Source organism: Salmo salar, chromosome 01, assembly GCF_965601325.2.
Source record: "Salmo salar chromosome 01, fSalSal1, whole genome shotgun sequence".
NCBI classification, from domain to species: domain Eukaryota; kingdom Metazoa; phylum Chordata; class Actinopteri; order Salmoniformes; family Salmonidae; genus Salmo; species Salmo salar.
Genome location: NC_138291.1, coordinates 89,914,764 through 89,935,805, shown reverse-complemented (window position 1 = coordinate 89,935,805; position 21,042 = coordinate 89,914,764). Strand labels below are relative to the sequence as shown.

The following is a 21,042-nucleotide window of genomic DNA, read 5'->3' as shown; positions in this document are numbered from 1 at the left end:
AGAAATGGAGAAAAACAGAGCCTTTAATTTTTTTCTCTCAGTTTGATACTTTATTTTCATTGTTGATTGGTAACATGACAACACACGTTCACAACAGGAACCATGTTTGTTTGATTGTGTGCGTGTGAACATACCAGATTAGGATTTTGGTATGGCGATACCTACAACCAAAATATTACCATTTTGGTATAATATTTTGGATTTCAATGCGTATAACTAGCTAATTATGGTCCAAACGTGATGCAACCGGATGCAACGCTAGTCCCTTCCTTTCCAAACGAAGTAACAACGCATACATTCCCATTTCCAAAACAAAAGGTGGACCAGCACAGAGTGAGGTTGGCCTGGGAAAGGGTAGTGGCTACATTAGTGGCATAGCTGAGCTCTCAATATGAGAAAGCTGACACACTGGACTTGTCTTTCATTAACATTGTTCATCATAAAAACTGATTCAGTCACTTTTTAAAGTTTCTTCTTTATTTTCAAACATGATTTGTTCTCCTCCTCGTCTTCAACAGATAGTGTTATGTAAGAGGATGGCTGGCTAGGTAGGCGTCAGCAGCTTCCTCCTCTTTCATGACAACTGTCCCAGGATTCCATGCTGCTTCACATTAGTCCTTCTCTGGTACCAGCTTCAGCACTTTGCCAATAGCAATAGTTTTGCCTGAAAAGGGAGACAATTCCATATGTATAAAAACCTTTAGTACTCCATTTGGCACTGGTTTTGTTGTTTAAAGCTTTTTCATATTCATCAATAGAAACAAAACATGGTATAAAACAATCCCACAGGAACACACACACACACACAACCTTCATCTCGTAGGGTGAACCTCCCCATCTGTGGGAAGTCTTTGAAGGTCTCGAGGCAGATGGTTCCAGCACAACGTAGCCGGGCGATGCACACCTGGTCCTGTTTGACAAAGCGAGGTCGCGTCTTGCTCTTCTCACCGGTCTTCTTGTCCACTAGACAGATTAAGGCCTGAGGAGAGAATTGACTTGAATACAGGTTTATTTACTAATGAACATTATTCACTGACAGAGAAGATAGCTGTGGTGGGCAGGCTATACTTGGATAGAGACCCGGTTTGGTTAGGAGATGTTAACAAGCTAATGTAACTTAGTAACTCACTGTGATTAGGTTAAGAGTTGTTAACAAGCTAATGTAACTTAGTAATTCACTGTGATTAGGTTTGGGGCTGTTAACAAGCTAATGTAACTTAGTAACTCACTGTGATTTGTACTTCTTCAATACAGGTGTGGATGTGTAGGACTGCGTTGTAACCTGGGCAAATGATGGATTTATGCTCAATGATGACGATCTGAAAACAAAGTAATAAATAAATTAAACACCAGAGAAATTAGCAGAGGTGAAAGTACTGGAGTTTACATACAGTTCAAGTCAGAAGTTTACATACACCTTAGCCAAATACATTTGAACTCAGTTTTTCAAAATTCCTGACATTTAATCCTAGTACAAATTCAGTTTTAGGTCAGTTAGGATCACCACTTTATTTTAAGCATGTGAAATGTCAGAATAATAGTTCAATGATTTATTTCAGCTTTTATTTCTTTCATCACATTCCCAGTGGGTCAGAAGTTTACATACACTCAATTAGTATTTGGTAGCATTGTCTTTAAATGGTTTAACATGGGTCAAATGTTTCGGGTAGCCTTCCACAAGCTTCCCACAATAAGTTGGGTGAATTTTGGCCCATTCCTCCTGACAGAGCTGGTGTAACCGAGTCAGGTTTGTAGGCCTCCTTGCTCGCACATGCTTTTTCAGTTCTGTCCACAAATTTTCTATAGGTTTGAGGTCAGGATTTTCTGATGGCCATTCCAATACCTTGACTTTGTTGTCCTTAAGCCATTTTGCCACAACTTTGGAAGTATGCTTGGGGTCATTGTCCATTTGGAAGACCCATTTGCGACCAAGCTTTAACTTCCTGACTGATGTCTTGAGATGTTGCTTCAATTCATCCACATAATTTTCCTCCTCATGATGCTATCCATTTTGTGAAGTGCGCCAGTCCCTCCTGCAGCAAAGCACCCCCACAACATGATGCTGCGTGGTCCCATGGTGTTTATACTTGCATACTATGGTTTGTACAGATGATCGTGGTACCTTCAGGCGTTTGGAAATTGCTCCCAAGGATGAACCAGACTCGTGGAGGTCTACAGTTTTTTTTTCTGAGGTCTTGGCTGATTTCTTTTGATTTTCCCATGATGTCAAGCAAAGAGGCACTGAGTTTGAAGGTAGGCCTTGAAATACATCTACCGGTACACCTCCAATTGACTCAAATGATGTAAATTAGCCTATCAGAAGCTTCTAAAGCCATGACATACTTTTCTGGAATTTTCCAAGCTGTTTAAAGGCACAGTCAACTTAGTGTATGCAAACTTCTGGCCCACTGGAATTGTGAATTATACGTGAAATAATCTGTCTGTAAACAATTGTTGGAAAAATTACTTGTGTCATACACAAAGTAGATGTCCTAACCGACTTGCCAAAACTATAGTTTGTTAACAAGACATTTGTGGAGTGGTTGAAAAACGAGTTTTAATGACTCCAACCTAAGTGTATGTAAACTTCCGACTTCAACTGTATTTAGTCAACCCAACCTAGCATCGCTATCATTTAGCATTTCTCTGATGCAGTGTATCTTTGTAAACTAATCCTAGACAATGATAAGATATGCCATTTATTTAGCAGAAACTTTTATCCAAAGCAACTTATGTGTGCATACACTGTACATTTTACGTACGGGTGGTCCGGGAATGGAACCCACTATCCTGGCATTGCGAGCACCATGCTCTACCAACCGATCTAAAACGACCTTAGTCATGTCCTAAGGAACGTAGCCCACCTGAGCGTCAAAAGTGCGTCCGGAGTGGCAGAGGTTCTCAGCGTTACAGAGGATGAAGCCAGGCAGGATCTCCTCCTCCTCGATGCCCTTCAGCCTTAGCTTCAGGTTCTCTCCAGGAACAGCTTCATCTGTCTCCACCTCATCAGACAGCAGGCTCAGCACCTCCACTGTGTGCTGGGGGTGGGGATAACACATCACATGTATCATAGTGCTGTATATACACTGAGTATACGAAACAAAAGCTATTATCCCTTTTTGATGTCACTAATTCCACTTCAATCAGTGTAGATGAAGGGAGGAGACAGGTTAAAGAAGGATTTGTAAGCCTTGAGACAATTGAGACATGGATTGTGTATGTGTGCCATTCAGAGGGTGAATGGGCAAAACAGATTTAAGTGCCTTTGAACTGGGTATGGTAGTAGGTGCCAGGCGCACCAGTTTGAGAGTGTCAAGAACTGCAAAGCTGCTGGGTTTTTACGCTCAACAGTTTCCCGTGTGTATCAAGAATGGTCCACCACCCAAAGGACATCCAGCCAACTTGACAACTATGGGAAGCATTGGAATCAACATGAGCCAGCATCCCTGTGGAACGCTTTCAACACCTTGTAGAGTCCATGCCCCCAATGAATTGAGGCTGTTCTGAGGGCATAAGGGGGTGCTAATCAATATTAGGAAGGTGTTCTTAATGTTTTGTACACTCAGTCTATATGTTGTACAACAATTATTATATTAGTAATCTTAAATCGCAAGATAAACTGGGGCTGGGAAGGGAAATATAACATTAGAACCTGAAGTAAAGTATATTTAACACAGATGCGTACATGTTGGAGAATCCAAACCTGAAGTACATGGTAATGTTGGAAGTCTGGAGTCCCTTTCACAATTTACATTTTAATTATTTAGCAGATGTTTTTCTGCAGAGCATCTGCCAAAGGAATTAAAAAGTACATGTAAATTGTGAAAGGGTCTCCTGTACACTTGTGTAATGTATACTCTCTAGGACAGATGAACGACCTATGGACAGCCTTACCCTGTTAGGCATCATGACCAGCTGCTGGGCTTTGGCAATGAACCCAGACTCCAGCTTCCCCAGGATCACAGTGCCCATATCCTGAACACAGAGCACAACCAAGACCAGGTTAAAGGTTATTCTACCAGTTACAGTCAGTGGCCTTGTGGTTAGAGTGTCAACCCTGAGATTGGGAGATCGATCCCCGGCCGAGTCATACCAAAGACTGTAAAAATGGTACCCGATGCGTCTCTGCTCGGCACTCAACATTAAGGAGATAGTTTGGGGGTAAGGTCCTGCGATAGACGGGTGTCCTATCCAGGGGGCGTTGTACATGTACGTCAAGCTGCTTCACGCTACAGAAACAGGAGATAGGCTCCTGCTCCTATGAGCCGTTCCGGCTCAAAGCTACTTACTTACTACAAGTTCAAGAAAATTGTATTATTACACTACATCCTTTGCTTCCTTTCTCATCCTCTGCTCCGATCTAAGAGGTTTTTATAAACCTCGGAGAGTGGGGTCACGGCCAGGGTCAGTCATTATCAACAGCGAACCTGGAGCAATTTGGGTTAAGTGCCTTGCTTAAGGGCACAGAAAGATCTTTCACCTTTTTGGCTCGGAAAATAGAGGTTCTGATGGTGCTTAAATCCACAAAATGAGTGAACTAGGCCTTTATTACTCCTGTATTAGCAGAGAAAAATGCTCATCAGCACCCCCCTCAGTTAAAGGAAGTGGTACTAAGGGTTAGGAAGGACACTGCAGTTTACTACGGATTCTGCTCACACTAGGTTAGCAGAGAAAATTAGCACTTATATTGAATGAATGAAAAAACAAAAATGGATTCTGTCTAGTCAATTAAAATGGTTGTTTCTTTTCACTTCTATGCTCCCACCTAAGATGACTTCATTGAGTGTACTAGCGTCTAGCGCTAAGCTGTTGATCCCCACTGCCAGCTAGTCTAACAACCTAACCAGCCGCCAATTAACTGGACTGTAATCCCATTATATCAACTGAATAGCAGATCTAGTTAGAGCTCCTGGGTTTCATAACACCCCTCTTACACAACCACAGCAGTGTGTGTGTGTGTGTGTGTGTGTGTGTGTGTGTGGAAGACCTGCTGAGAAAGCTATACAATATAATTTCCTTCCTACTAACCTGTTCCAAAACACCCGCTGGTGAAACCGGTGCCAGAAAGCTAAATTATCTTGTGGAGAAAATGGTTGTGCTCTGCTGTCCTTGGCTACAGTAGGGAGGACTTGGAAGGACACCCAGAACGGAACAGAGGACCTCATCTGGATGTGATGTGGGAAGGCCAGTGTGTGTGTGTGTGTGTGTGTGTGTATGTGCGTGTGTGTAGCAGCTGCACAGTGCTGCATTATCTTTGTCTTTTAGCATTCATTTCATAAGCCTTTTTCAAACTCTGAGATAATGTATTCATAATGGATTATTAATTACTACAGAATAAGATGGCTTGGTTAAAAATTATGCAAGTTATGCCGTTGATTGCAATACAGAGCTAGAGATATGTAACTGGGATAACTCATGACAGCAGTTGAGCTCACCTTGTATTTGTCTACGATGGGTAATCTGACAGGGCCATCTGTGATTCTGCTGAAGCTTGGCAGGCTGTCCAGATGTGGGATGAATGGCAACCCCCTGGCAACGAAGAACAATTGGGAAAATCAATTATCTTTTCTAATAATACATTTATGGATTATCAATTATTATGGGAACAGAGAGAACTTTGATAGCTTCATTGAAGTTAGCAGAGCTGTTTTGTGGAGGAGGAAAAAATATACATTGATTTGATGGACTGTTATGAAAATAAAGACTTGACAAGCAACCGCCACTCAGCACCCACAAAGGGATTGACTTTCATGTACAGTTGAAGTCGGAAGTTTACATACACCTTGGCCAAATACATTTAAACTCAGTTTTTCACAATTCCTGACATTAAATCCTAGTAAGAATTCCCTGTCTTAGGTCAGTTAGGATCACCATGTTATTTTAAGAATGTGAAATGTCAGAATAATAGTAGAGAGAATGACTTATTTCAGATTTTATTTCTTTCATCACATTCCCAGTGGGTCAGAAGTTTACATACACTCAATTAGTATTTGGTAGCATTGCCTTTAAATTGTTTAACTTGGGTCAAATGTTTCGGGTAGCTTTCCACAAGCTTCCCACAATAAGTTGGGTGAATTTTGGCCCATTCCTCCTGACAGAGCTGGTGTAACTGAGTCAGGTTTGTAAGCCTCCTTGCTCGCACATGCCTTTCCAGTTGTGCCCACAAATTTTCTATATGATTGAGGTCAGGGCTTTGTGATGGCCACTTCAATACCTTGACTTTGTTGTCCTTAAGCCATTTTGCCACAACTTTGGAAGTATGCTTGGAGTCATTGTCTATTTGGAAAACCCATTTGCGACCAAGCTTTAACTTCCTGACTGATGTCTTGAGATGTTGCTTCAATATATCCACATCATTTTCTTCCTCATGATGCCATCTATTTTGTGAAGTGCACCAGTCCCTCCTGCAGCAAAGCACCCCCACAACATGATGCTGCCAACCCCGTGCTTCACGGTTGGGATGGTGTTCTTCGGCTTGCAAGCCTCCCCCTTTTTCCTCCAAACATAACGATGGTCATTATGGCCAAACAGTTAAATTTTTGTTTCATCAGACCACAGGACATTTCAAGTATGATCTTTGTCCCCATGTGCAGTTGCAAACCGTAGTCTGGCTTTTTCATGGCGTATTTGGAGCAGTGGCTTCTTCCTTGCTGAGCGGCCTTTCAGGTTTTGTCAATATTTGGACTCGTTTTACTGTGGATATAGATACTTTGTACCTGTTTCCTCCAGCATCTTCACAAGGTCCTTTGCTGTTGTTCTGGGATTGATTTGTACTTTTCACACCAAAGTACGTTCATCTCTAGGAGACAGAACACGTCTCCTTCCTGAGCAGTATGACAGCTGCGTGGTCGCATGGTGTTTATACTTGGGTACTATTGTTTGTGCAGATGAACGTGGTACCTTCAGGCATTTGGAAATTGCTCCCAAGGATGAACCAGACTCGTGGAGGTCTACAATTTTTTTTCTGAGGTCTTGGCTGATTTATTTTGATTTTCCCATGATGTCAAGCAAAGAGGCACTGAGTTTGAAGGTAGGCCTTGAAATACATCCACAGGTACACCTCCAATTGAATTGTCAATTAGTCTATCAGAAGCTTCTAAAGCCATGACATAATTTCCTGGAATTTTCCAAGCTGTTTATAGCCACAGTCAACTTAGTGTATGTAAACTTCTGACCCACTGGAATTGTGATACAGGGAATTATAAGTGAAATAATCTGTCTGTAAACAATTGTAGGACAAAATTACTTGTGTCATGCACAAAGAAGATGTCCTAACCGACTTGCCAAAACTATAGCTTGTTAACAAGAAATTTGTGGAGTGGTTGAAAAACGAGTTAATATTTCCAACCTAAGTGTATGTAAACTTCCGACTTCAACTGTACTTTCTGCAGAGAACTGAGCGGAGGTTGACTTACGTGTACTTTCTGCAGAGAACTGGGGGAGGTTGACTTACGTGTACTTTCTGCAGAGAACTGGGGGGAGGTTGACTTACGTGTACTTTCTGCAGAGAACTGAGGGGAGGTTGACTTACGTGTACTTTCTGCAGAGAACTGGGGGGAGGTTGACTTACGTGTACTTTCTGCAGAGAACTGAGGGGAGGTTGACTTACGTGTACTTTCTGCAGAGAACTGAGGGGAGGTTGACTTACGTGTACTTTCTGCAGAGAACTGGGGGGGAGGTTGACTTACGTGTACTTTCTGCAGAGAACTGAGGGGAGGTTGACTTACCTGTACTTACTGCAGAGAACTGAGGGGAGGTTGACTTACGTGTACTTTCTGCAGAGAACTGAGGGAAGGTTGACTTACGTGTACTTTCTGCAGAGAACTGAGGGGAGGTTGGCTTACATGTACTTTCTGCAGAGAACTGAGGGGAGGTTGACTTACGTGTACCATGTGCACTCCTCTATGGGCTCCTTTAGGTTGGCTCCCGTCAGCCCAGAGCAAGGCATGAAGTAGATGTCCTTCTTTGGGTTGAAGCCCACCTTCTTCAGAAATGGCACCAACTTCTCTTTACATTCCTCATACCTGTAGCGGAGAGGGAGGAGGATGGGTTATTTTACTGTGTTAAATATAAATATCAATGTTACAATGTTGACTAATTGAGGAACACAATCTCCATTTTTATATCTTTCCTATTCTATGACTGTCTGTCATAACCAGCCATGCAGCATGAGGGTCTGTCACGTCCTGACCATAGTAAGATGTTATTTTCTATGGTAGAGTAGGTCAGGGCGTGACAGGGGGTGTTTTGTGTTTTTCTAGGTTTTGTATATCTATGTTTAGGTTCTAGTTTTTCTATTTCGATGTTGTTTTTTGGGATGATCTCCAATTAGAGGCAGCTGGTCCTCGTTGTCTCTAATTGGAGATCATACTTAAGTAGGGTTTTTTTCCACCTGTGTTTGTGGGTAGTTATTTTCAGTTTAGTTATCTGTTACATGACAAAACTGTTGGCTGTTGGGTTGTTATTTTGTCTTTATTTTTCTGAGTTAAAATAAATATTCATCATGAGCAATCAACACGCTGCGCTTTGGTCCCCTCTCTACGACAGCCGTTACAGGGTCAAACAACACATTAGATGGGATACTGTAGACTCTGCAGTTGGCTATCTCTACCAAGATGCATGTATATACAGTGCATTCGGAAAGTATTCAGAACCCTTGAATTCTTCCACATATTTTTTACGTTAAAGCCTTATTCTAAAATGGATCGAATCTTTTTTTAAATCCTCATCAATCTACATACAATACCCCATAATGACAAAGCCAAAACAGGTTTGTATAAATGTTTGCAAATTTATTAGAAATAAAAAAATTGAAATAACACATTTACATAAGTATTCAGCCCCCTTACTCAGTACTTTCTTGAAGCACCTTTAGCAGTGATTACAGCCTCGAGTCTTCTTGGGTATGACGCTACAAGCTTGGCACACTTGTATTTGGGGAGTTTCTTCCATTCTCCTCTGCAGATCCTCTCAAGCTTTGTCAGGTGGATGGGGAGCATTGTTGCACAGCTATTTTCAGGTCTCTCCAAAGATGCTCGTTCGGGTTCAAGTCCGGGCTCTGGCTGGGCTACTCAAGGACATTCAGAGACTTGGCCGCTCCTGCGTTGTCTTGGCTGTGTGCTTAGGGTTGTTGTCCTGTTGAAAGGTGAACCTTCGCCCCAGTCTGAGGTCCTGAGCGCTCTGGAGCAGGTTTTCATCAAGGATCTCTCTGTACTTTGCTCCGTTCATCTTTCCCTCAGTCCTGACTAGTCTTCCAGTTCCTGCAGCTGGCATAACATCCCCACAGCATGATGATGCCTCCCCCATAGGTATGGTGCCAGGTTTCCTCCAGACGTGACACTTGGCATTCAGGTCAAAGAGGTAAATCTTGGTTTCATCAGACCAGAGACTCGTTGCCTTTTGGAAAACTCCAAGCGGCCTGTCATGTGCCTTTTACTAAGGAGTGGCTTCCGTCTGGCCACTCAACCATAAAAGGCTCATTGGTGGAGTGCTGCAGAGACGGTTGTCCTTCTGGAAGGTTCTCCCATCTCCACAGAGGAACTCTGGATCTCTGTCAGAGTGACCATCTTGTTCTTGGTTCAAATCAAATGTTATTGGTCACATACACATGGTTAGCAGATGTTAATGCGAGTGTAGCGAAATGCTTGTGGTTCTAGTTTGACAATGCAGTAAAATCTAACAAGTAATCTAACAAACTCAAAACAACTACCTTATACACACAGATACACACAAATGTGAAGGGATGAATAAGAAAATGTAAATATATGGATGAGCAATGGCGTGCGGCATAGGCAAGATGCAGTAGATGGTGTAGGATACAGTATATACAGTTGAAGCCAGAAATTTACATACACTTAGGTTGGAGTCATTAAAACTCGTTTTTCAACCACTACACAAATTTCTTGTCAACAAACTATAGTTTTGGCAAGTCGGTTAGGACATCTTCTTTGCGCATGACACAAGTAATTTTGTCCAACAATTGTTTACAGACAGATTATTTCACTTATAATTCCCTGTATCACAATTCCAGTGGGTCAAAAGTTTACATACACTAAGTTGACTGTGCCTTTAAACAGCTTGGAAAATTCCAGAAAATGATGTCATGGCTTTGTAAGATTCTGATAGGTTAATTTACATCATTTGAGTCAATTGGAGGTGTACACGTGGATGTATTTCAAGGCCTACCTTCAAACTCAGTGCCTCTTTGCTTGACATCATGGGAAAATCAAAATAAATCAGCCAAGACCTCAGAAAAATAAACTGTAGACCTTCAAAAGTCTGGTTCATCCTTGGGAGCAATTTCCAAACGCCTGAAGGTACCACGTTCATCTGTACAAACAATAATACGCAAGTATAAACACCATGGGACCACGCAGCCATCATACCACTCAGGAAGGAGACGCGTTCTGTCTCCTAGAGATGAACGTACTTTGGTGCGAAAAGTGCAAATCAATCCCAGAACAACAGCAAAGGACCCTGTAAAGATGCTGGAGGAAACAGGTACAAAAGTATCTATATCCACAGTAAAAGTCCAAATATCGACATAACCTGAAAGGCCGCTCAGCACGGAAGAAGCCACTGCTCCAAAACCGCCATAAAAAAGCCAGACTACGGTTTGCAACTGCACATGGGGACAAAGATCGTACTTGAAATGTCCTCTGGTCTGATGAAACAGAAATGTAACTGTTTGGCCATAATGACCATCGTTATGTTTGGAGGGAAAAGGGGGAGGCTTGCAAGTCGAAGAAAACCATCCCAACCGTGAAACACGGGGTTGGCAGCATCATGTTGTGGGGGTGCTTTGCTGCAGGAGGGACTGGTGCACTTCACAAAATAGATGGCATCATGAGGAGGAAAATGATGTGGATATATTGAAGCAACATCTCAAGACATCAGTCAGGAAGTTAAAGTTTGGTTGCAAATGGGTCTTCCAAATGGATAATGACCCCAAGCATACTTCCAAAGTTGTGGCAAAATGGCTTAAGGACAACAAAGTCAAGGTATTGCAGTGGCCATCACAAAGCCCTCAATCCCATAGAAAATTTGTGGGAACTACTGAAAAAGCGAGCAACGAGGCCTACAAACCTGACTCAGTTACACCAGCTCTGTCAGGAGGAATAGGCCAAAATTCACCCAAATTATTGTGGGAAGCTTGTGGAAGGCTACCCGAAACATTTGACCCAAGTTAAACAATTTAAAGGCAATGCTACCAAATACTAATTGAGTGTATGTAAACTTCTGACCAACTGGGAATGTGATGAAAGAAATAAAAGCTGAAATAAAAATCACTCTCTACTATTATTCTGACATTTCACATTCTTAAAAAAAAGTGGTGATCCTAACTGACCTAAGACAGGGAATTCTTACAAGGATTAAATGTCAGGAATTGTGAAAAACTGAGTTTACATGTATTTAGCTAAGGTGTATGTAAACTGCCGACTTCAACTGTACATATGAGATGAGTAATGTAGGATATGTAAACATTATTAAAGTGCCGTTATTTAAAGTGACTAGTGATACCTTTATTACTTTATTTAAGTGGCCAGTGATTTCAGTCTGTATGTTGGCAGCAGCCTCTCTATGTTAGTGATGGCTGTTTAACAGTCTGATGGCCTAGAGATAGAAGCTGTTTTTCAGTCTCTCGGTCCCAGCTTTGATGCACCTGTACTGACCTCGCCTTCTGGATGATAGCGGGGTGAACAGGCAGTGGCTCGGGTGGTTGTTGTCCTTGATGATCCTTTTGGCCTTCCTGTGACATTGGATGCTGTAGGTGTCCTGAAGGGCAGGTAGTTTGCCCCCGATGACACATTGTGCAGACTGCACTACCCTCTGGAGAGCCTTGCGGTTGAGGGCGGTGCAATTGCCGTACCAGGCGGTGATACAGCCCGACAGGATGCGCTCGATTGTGCATCTGTAAAAGTTGTTTTAGATGACAAGCCAAATTTCTTCAGCCTCCTGAGGTTGAAGAGCCACTGTTGCGCCTTCTTCACCAGACTGTCTGTGTGGGTGGACCATTTCAGTTTTTCCGTGATGTGTATGCCGAGGAACTTAAAACTTTCCACCTTTTCCACTACTGTCCCGTCAATGTGGATGGGGGGGGTGCTCCCTCTGCTGTTTCCTAACGTCCACGATCATCTCCTTTGTTTTGTTGACGTTGAGTGAGAGGTTATTTTCCTGACACCACACTCCGAGGGCCCTCACCTCCTCCCTGTAGGCTGTCTCGTCGTTGTTGGTAATCAAGCCTACCTCTGTAGTGTCGTCTGCAAACTTGATGATTGAATTGGAAGCGTGCATGGCCACGCAGTCATGGGTGAACAGGGAGTACAGGAGAGGGCTGAGAACACACCCTTGTGAGGCCCCAGTGTTGAGTATTAGCGGGGTGGAGATGTTGTTTCCTACCTTCACCACCTGGGGGCGGCCCGTCAGGAAGTCCGATACCCAGTTGCACAGGGCGGGGTTGAGACCCAGGGTCTCGAGCTTAATGACAAGTTTGGATGGTACTATGGTGTTAAATGCTGAGCTGTAGTCAATGAACAGCATTCTTACATAGGTATTCCTCTTGTCCAGATGGGATAGGGCAGTGTGCAGTGTGATGGCGATTGCATCGTCAGTGGACCTATTGGGGCGGTAAGCAAATTGGAGTGGGTCTAGGGTATCAGGTAGGGTGGAGGTGATATGATCCTTGACTAGTCTCTCAAAGCACTTCATGATGACAGAAGTGAGTGCAATGGGGCGATAGTCATTTAGTTCAGTTACCTTAGATTTCTTGGGAACAGGAACAATGGTGGCCATCTTGAAGCATGTGGCGACAACAGACTGGGACAGGGAGAGATTACGGACATATTCAAACACACCAGCCAGCTGGCCTACGCATGCTCTGAGGACGCGGCTAGGGATGCCGTCTGGGCCGGCAGGCTTGCGAGGGTTAACACGTTTAAATGTTTTACTCACGTTGGCCACGGAGAAGGAGAGCCCACAGGCTTTGGTAGCGGGCCATGTCAGTGGCACTGTATTGTCCTCAAAGCGAGCAAAGAAGTTGTTTAATTTGTCTGGGAGCAAGACGTCGGTGTCCGCAACGGAGCTGGTTTTCTTTTTGTAATCCGTGATTGACTGTAGACTTTGCCACATACGTCTCGTGTTTGAGCCGTTGAATTGCGACTCTACTTTGTCTCTATACTAACGCTTTGCTTGTTTGATTGCCTTGGAGGGAATAGCTGTACTGTTTGTATTCGGTCGTGGTTCCGGTCGCTTTGCCATGATTAAAAGCGGTGGTTCGCACTTTCAGTTTTGCGCAAATGCTGCCATCAATCCACGTTTTCTGGTTAGGGAAGGTTTTAATGGTCACAGAGGGAACAACCATTTACATTTTACATTTTAGTCATTTAGCAGACGCTCTTATCCAGAGCGACTTACAGTAGTGAATGCATACATTTCATACATTTTTTTTTTCCTTCTCCGTACTGGTCCCCCGTGGGAATCGAACCCACAACCCTGGCGTTGCAAACACCATGCTCTACCAACTGAGCCACACAGGACAACCAGTAGGCCGCTCCATCTCCCTCTCCTGCTGCGACCATGTTGTTTTGGGTCGGCCTCTGGGATAAGATCGCATGTCCAGGGTGAAGGTCCAAACAAAGGATCCACTTCAGGAAAGACGTATTCTTGGTCGTAATTATGGTAAATTGACATCGCTTTAATATCCAATAGTTCTTCCTGGCTGTATGTAATAATACTTGAGATTTTCTGGGGTTACTTCCCTGACCAAGGCCCTTTCCCCCCCAATTGCTCAGTTTGGCCGGGCGGCCAGCTCCAGGAAGACTCTTGGTGGTTCCAAACGTCTTACATTTAAAAATGATGGATGCCACTGTGTTCTTGGGGACCTTCAATGCTGCAGAAATATTTTGGTACCCTTACCTAGATCTGTGCCTCGACACAATCCTGTCTCGGAGTTCTAAGGACAATTCCTTCGACCTCATGGCTTGGTTTTGCTCTGACATGCACTGTCAACTGTGGGACCTTATATAGATAGACGTTTGCCTTTCCAAATCATGTCCAATCAATTGAATTTAACACAGGTGTACTCCAATCGAGTTGTAGAAACATCTCAAGGATGATCAATGGAAACAGGACTCACCTGAGCTCAATTTCGAGGGTCATAGCAAAGGGTCTGAATACTTATGTAAATAAGGTATTTATCTTTTTAATTTATTATACATTTGCAAAAATGTCTAAAAACCTGTTTTCGCTTTGTCATTTTGGGGTATTGTGTAGATTGATTAAAAATATACTGCTCCAAAAAATAAAGGGAACACTTAAACAACACATCCTAGATCTGAATGAAAGAAATAATCTTATTAAATACTTTTTTCTTTACATAGTTGAATGTGCTGACAACAAAATCACACAAAAATAATCAATGGAAATCCAATTTATCAACCCATGGAGGTCTGGATTTGGAGTCACACTCAAAATTAAAGTGGAAAACCACACTACAGGCTGATCCAACTTTGATGTAATGTCCTTAAAACAAGTCAAAATGAGGCTCAGTAGTGTGTGTGGCCTCCACGTGCCTGTATGACCTCCCTACAACGCCTGGGCATGCTCCTGATGAGGTGGCGGATGATCTCCTGAGGGATCTCCTCCCAGACCTGGACTAAAGCATCCGCCAACTCCTTGACAGTCTGTGGTGCAACGTGGCGTTGGTGGATGGAGCGAGACATGATGTCCCAGATGTGCTCAATTGGATTCAGGTCTGGGGAACGGGCGGGCCAGTCCATAGCATCAATGCCTTCCTCTTGCAGGAACTGCTGACACACTCCAGCCACATGAGGTCTAGCATTGTCTTGCATTAGGAGGAACCCAGGGCCAACCGCACCAGCATATGGTCTCACAAGGGGTCTGAGGATCTCATCTCGGTACCTAATGGCAGTCAGGCTACCTCTGGCGAGCACATGGAGGGCTGTGCGGCCCCCCAAAGAAATGCCACCCCACACCATGACTGACCCACCGCCAAACCGGTCATACTGGAAGATGTTGCAGGCAGCAGAACGTTCTCCACGGCGTTTCCAGACTCTGTCACATCTGTCACGTGCTCAGTGTGAACCTGCTTTCATCTGTGAAGAGCACAGGGCGCCAGTGGCGAATTTGCCAATCTTGGTGTTCTCTGGCAAATGCCAAACGTCCTGCACGGTGTTGGGCTGTAAGCACAACCCCCACCTGTGGACGTCGGGCCCTCATACCACCCTCATGGAGTCTGTTTCTGACCGTTTGAGCAGACACATGCACATTTGTGGCCTGCTGGAGGTCATTTTGCAGGGCTCTGGCAGTGCTTCTCCTGCTCCTCCTTGCACAAAGGCGGAGGTAGCGGTCCTGCTGCTGGGTTGTTGCCCTCCTACGGCCTCCTCCACATCTCCTGATGTACTGGCCTGTCTCCTGGTAGCGCCTCTGGACACTACGCTGACAGACACAGCAAACCTTCTTGCCACAGCTCGCATTGATGTGCCATCTGAGCCACTTGTGTGGGTTGTATACTCCGTCTCATGATACCACTAGAGTGAAAGCACCGCCAGCATTCAAAAGTGACCAAAACATCAGCCAGGAAGCATAGGAACTGAGAAGTGGTCTGTGGTCCCCACCTGCAGAACCACTCCTTTATTGGGGGTGTCTTGCTAATTGCCTATAATTTCCACCTGTTGTCTATTCCATTTGCACAACAGCATGTGAAATTTATTGTCAATCAGTGTTGCTTCCTAAGTGGACAGTTTGATTTCACAGAAGTGTGATTGACTTGGAGTTACATTGTGTTGTTTAAGTTTAAGTATATATATTTAATCCATTTTAAAATAAGGCTGTAATGTAACAAAATGTGAACAAAGTCAAGGGGTCTTAATACTTTCCGAATGCACTGTACATTGTACTGACTGACCTTTCCAAGCTCCAGTTGACAGTGGGGTCGTCCATCTTGTTGACGAGGACGATGAGGTGTTTGACTCCAGCCGTCTTGGCCAGCATGGCGTGTTCCCGCGTCTGACCTCCCTTCTCAAAGCCTGTCTCAAACTCTCCTTTTCTGGCCGAGATCACCTGACCACAACATAGGGTTACGTTAGACTAGCATAGGGTGCAGAAGATAATGCTAAACACTAGGGTACACCTAACAGGTACTGTACATTATCTACTGTGTAGACTTTTCAGAACTAGAATGCATGTTAGAAAATACTCTCTCATTATATAGTTAAGTCAGTCCTCTTCTTATCATACAAAATCCATTGCTAAACAAATGCAGTCTCAGTCAACTTGTCTACTGGCAACAATACAACTATCAGGGACACAGGGGCCTGTTTTGCCTCGACGCAGCAGATATGAAAAGTGGCCAGTGAAATCCCTTCCACTAAGCATTGTTTGGGAAAACTCACCAGCACTGCCAGGTCAGCCTGTGACGCCCCACCGATCATGTTGGGGACAAAGCTTTTGTGGCCGGGGGCGTCCAGGATAGTAAAGTGCTTTTTCTCTGTCTCAAAGTAGGCTCTCCCCACCTCCACCGTCTTCCCCTTGTCTCTCTCCTCCTGGTTGGTGTCCAGAGCCCAGGACAGGTACCTGACGAGCAAGATACGGATACAAGATGAAAAAGTCATATGAAAATGTTTTTCAGAGCCATTTTTGTTATTTCCAAGCATATACATAACTGAATCTAGTCACACCAGAAGGTAAGCTCACCATGTTTCTCTGTTCTTTTCTTTGGCTTCTCTTTCATATTTCTCCAGGGTTCTTTTCTCCACCATTCCTGTCAAATACCTCCAATAAGAAAGATAAACAGAGATTGCCTGATCTGATGAATATAGGAGAGAACATTTTATTTCTAGATTGCCATGGCATTAGTAGCAATGGATCATACCGTAGAAGAAAATGTTAAGCCATCTTCAGTAACCTGAATCTAGGAATAGTTATTGATAACCATGTTATTACTCACATGATCTGACCTCCAATAGTTGATTTACCAGCATCTGAAAAAAAGAAAACTGGTCTTCAATCCAAATGAATATAGACAATTTCTAACAGCACTTGCTCTCTGTCCAGGAATAAAAAAATGATGTAGGAAAGAAGACCATGAGGTAATAATATTCAGTAGGAACGCACCCACATGCCCGATGAACACCACATTGACATGCTCCTTCTTCGGGGCGTCTGGTGGGAGGGGGATTACTTTGAGCATGGGCAGCTCCTCCTCCTCTTCCTCTTCCATCATCTCCTCCTCCTCCTTTCCCTGCACCTCCTCACTGGAACCCCCCTCTCCTCCCAGGGCTCCCCCTCCTCCTGGTTCTCCTTCCCCGGGCTCCTCTTTCTGCTCCCACGTCTCCACCTCCACCATCATGTCTGCTTCTGTCCCTCCTCCGTTCTCCACTGGAGCTAAAGGACAAAAGCGGCACTTGTTTACCACTGATGTAGACCATGAAACAATGCTCTTTTGTTGAAGGTAGTCCGCACATCCAGCAGATTTCACAGGTGCATGATGGGTATATGAGATAGCTTGTGAACAGACAGGAGAGTACCGGCACACTGTTAATCTAAACTGTGTGCGGAACTGCACGGTGACTGCACGTTCTCTTCAAACAATGCTCTTTGATCTCTGACCTCATACACTATGACACTGAAATTGGCTTATTACATAGTTGTGGTCATCTACAGTGCCTTCAGAAAGTATTCATACCCCTTGACTTATTCCACACTGTTGTGTTACAGCCTGAACTCAAAATTAATTCAAACCTTTTCTCACCCATCTACACAAAATACCCCACAATGACAAAGTGAAAACATGTTTTTAGAAATTCTAACAATCTCATTTACATAAGTATTCACACCCCTGAGTCAATACAGGTTAGAATCCACTTTTGCGGCGATTACAGCTGTCCATCGCTAGACAGCCATTTTCCAGTCTTGCCATAGATTTTCAAGCCGATTTAAGTCAAAACTGTAACTAGACCAATCAAGAACATTCAATGTCGTCTTGGTAAGCAACTCCAATGTATATTTGGTCTATTGTCCTGCTGAAATGTGAATATGTCTCCCAGTGTCTGTTGGAAAGCAGACTAAACCAGCCTCTAGGATTTTACCTGCACTTAGCTCTATTCCATTTATTTTTATCCTAAAAAAATACCCATACCCATAACATGATGGAGCCACCACCATGCTTGAAAATATGAAGAGTGATGTGTTGTGTTGGATTTGTCTCAAACATAACGCTTTATATTCAGGACATAAAGTTAATTTCCTTGCCACATTTTTTGCAGTTTTACTTTAGTGCCTTATTGCAAACAGGATGCATGTTTTGGTATATTTTTATTCTGTACAGGCTTCCTTCTTTTCACTCTGTCATTTAGGTTAGTATTGTGGAGTAACTACAATGTTGTTGAACCATCCTCAGTTTTCTCCTATCACAGCCATTAAACTCTGTCACCATCGGCCTCATGGTAAAATCCCTGAGAGGTTTCATTCCTCTCTGGCAACTGAGTTCGGAAGAACGCCTGTATCTTTGAAGTGACTGGATGTATTCATACACCATCCAAAGTGTAATTAAGAACTTCAACATGCTCAAAGGGATATTCAATGTTGGCTTCTTTCTTTTTCAACATCTACCAATAGGTGCCCTTTTTTGCAATGTATTGGAAAACCTCCCTGGTCTTTGTGGTTGAATCTATGTTAGAAATTCACTGCTCAACTGAGGGACCTTACAAATAATTGAATGTATGTAGTACAGAGATGAGGTAGTCATTCAAAAATCATGTTAAACACTATTATTGCACACAGAGTGAATCCATGCAACTTATTATGTGTGTTAAGCACATTTTTACTCCTGTACTTATTTTAGTCTTGCAATAGCAAAAGGGTTGAATACTTATTGACTCAAGAAATTTCAGCTTTTAATTTTTAATGACTTTGTAAACATTTCTAAAAACATAATTCCATTTTAACATTATAGGGTATTGTGTGTAGGCCAGTGACACACAATCCCAATTTAATCAATTTTAATTTCAGGCTGTAACACAACAAAATGTTGAAAAAGTCAAGGGGTGTGAATACTTGAAGGCACTGTATACCATGGATGTTCAATATCCTTATTTAATAGTGATATAGCTTTGTAGCGATAGTAGTGATAGCTATATAACTTTACTGTATATTGAACTTTAAATGAATTCTTTAAAGAAATTCTAGTTAATCAAGCACTGATGCAGATTAGTGCTTCAGAAAAACTCTTCCCATAGCAGCATATAAACAAGGCCTTCACCTCCTCATCCATGAAATTAAACATGTACAATGCCTGTTCCCTTCTCAACACTTGTCATTCACAATCTGGAGAAGGTCATGATGACAACTACTCAGAGGCATGCTTACATTGCATGCAACACCACAGAAAAAATGAACTACACATTACAAAAACGGCATCTGTGTTCTGAATTATAAACCCACGAGGTAACTTCAACAGTCACTCAGAACTCACTTCCCCTCGTGTCCTCTCTCTCTCTCTCTCTGGCAGGCTACAGTTTCAGCCAGGTGTCACACTAACAGATAAATCAGGCGTATGTAACCTGAGTAGATGTGCACAGCGGCAGTGTTCTCTGGCCAAATGTCAAAAACATATAGGGCTGGTCAATATAGTACCTCTACAGCAACATTCCCTGAAATTACCAACTGGACTGCCCAATTTGGTTATACCAGTCTAACAAACGTCATATCCGTTTCCACGTGTTCCAGTGTACTAGTATATTTTAGGCATAGGCCTGTGATGTTGCATCATGCTATAGATGTGCATGTAGGGAGTGGGAGCCTGCCAATCCTCCCAGTTGGACCTTGTCATGTCTCCCAGAACTGGCCTTCAGGCCTAGGCTACCTCCCAGTGAGCAGTAGGCCTGAAGAGATGTTTCAATGTCTGAATGTATGGTAGACAATACTGACTGACGGACATTTGTAATCTCTGCTGGAATGAGTTGGGTGGGAGTTGGCAAGGCAACCTTCTGCAGGTAAAAAATAACGATTGAGACCTAAAGGTTTTAAAAAACACCTGTGATACACATCTTTAACAAACAATCTGATACCGTCTGTGATTGTCCAAAACAATAACATTGTGTAAAGTGCAACACACCTGAGTGGCAAAGGGAAGTAAAAGATGGAAGAATAGTTAGCTAAATAATAATATAGTAATAAACACAAAACACATACCAACTGTTTCTGACAGCTCCATGCTGGCAACTGGCTCAGCACCTGTGAAGAGACAAGTTGTTGCGTTTATCATTGGCATTAAATGGACATTGGAGCTTTTGGAATAGGAATCCAGTATGGGTGATGGCTTAACAATAATAATAGCATCATGAGCAGTAGGCCTAGCTATAAACGTTGCACCATCATGTCAAAACAGTCACATTAGGGTTGAGCAATATCATACACTAGTCTAGTGAGCTTGCTAGCTAACGTTACAACCCCAAGATAGCTAACGTTATCTAGCTAGCTACTGTAGCTAACCTGGCTAACCCCAGGCAATAAGAGCAGCTGTCAAAATCCCGTTATTACAACACTCCACAACATCACGCACTAACCTACCGTGACCGTCAGATATTGGGATTTCCGTGGGGCTGCTTTGAAAGAATGTCGGTACAAACACCGCCGCGTTGACATTCGGGACAAACGGCTTGGCATTGACGTTGAGAGCCGCGAGAGCGGACTGGAGTCCCGCGGCGGCTCGGGCCTCGGCATCCTCCTCCTGCTCCCACGAATCCGGGGCTGTGTCTCGCGGGTCCATGGCAGAGTTAGCTAAGCTAGCTAGCTGGCTTGACTGTGAATAACGCAACTGGATTGATGTCCGTTCTGTTATCTTGCTACTTATGTTAAAATAATTCGCGATGCTTCACTGTGTCTTGTTTTGGGAGGCATATGGTGAGCCGGTGTCTCACGGAGACGAGACCGACGAGAGAGAGAGAGACGTAAACCTACAGTTCCACCACGAACCGCTAGGAGGATTCCTCGAGGGGGTAACCCTGGAACTACAGAACAATG

The 21,042-nt window shown here is 43.4% G+C and overlaps 1 protein-coding gene across 1 annotated transcript; it reads right to left on the bottom strand.

Annotated features, from left to right (window-relative positions):
- Nucleotides 1-22: 22 nt before the first annotated feature.
- Nucleotides 23-20,980, bottom strand: LOC106609499 (eukaryotic peptide chain release factor GTP-binding subunit ERF3A). Its single transcript, XM_014208382.2, has 14 exons — nt 20,590-20,980; nt 20,212-20,253; nt 17,134-17,403; nt 16,967-17,000; nt 16,714-16,791; nt 16,413-16,593; nt 15,926-16,080; nt 7,884-8,024; nt 5,436-5,529; nt 3,895-3,975; nt 2,865-3,038; nt 1,230-1,319; nt 811-979; nt 23-664 (listed from the first exon to the last, which is right to left on the bottom strand). Exons 1-14 carry the CDS (start codon nt 20,786-20,788, stop codon nt 612-614), a joined length of 1,761 nt encoding a protein of 586 aa, XP_014063857.1. The 5' UTR covers nt 20,789-20,980; the 3' UTR covers nt 23-611.
- Between the last annotated feature and the right edge of the window lie 62 nt (nt 20,981-21,042).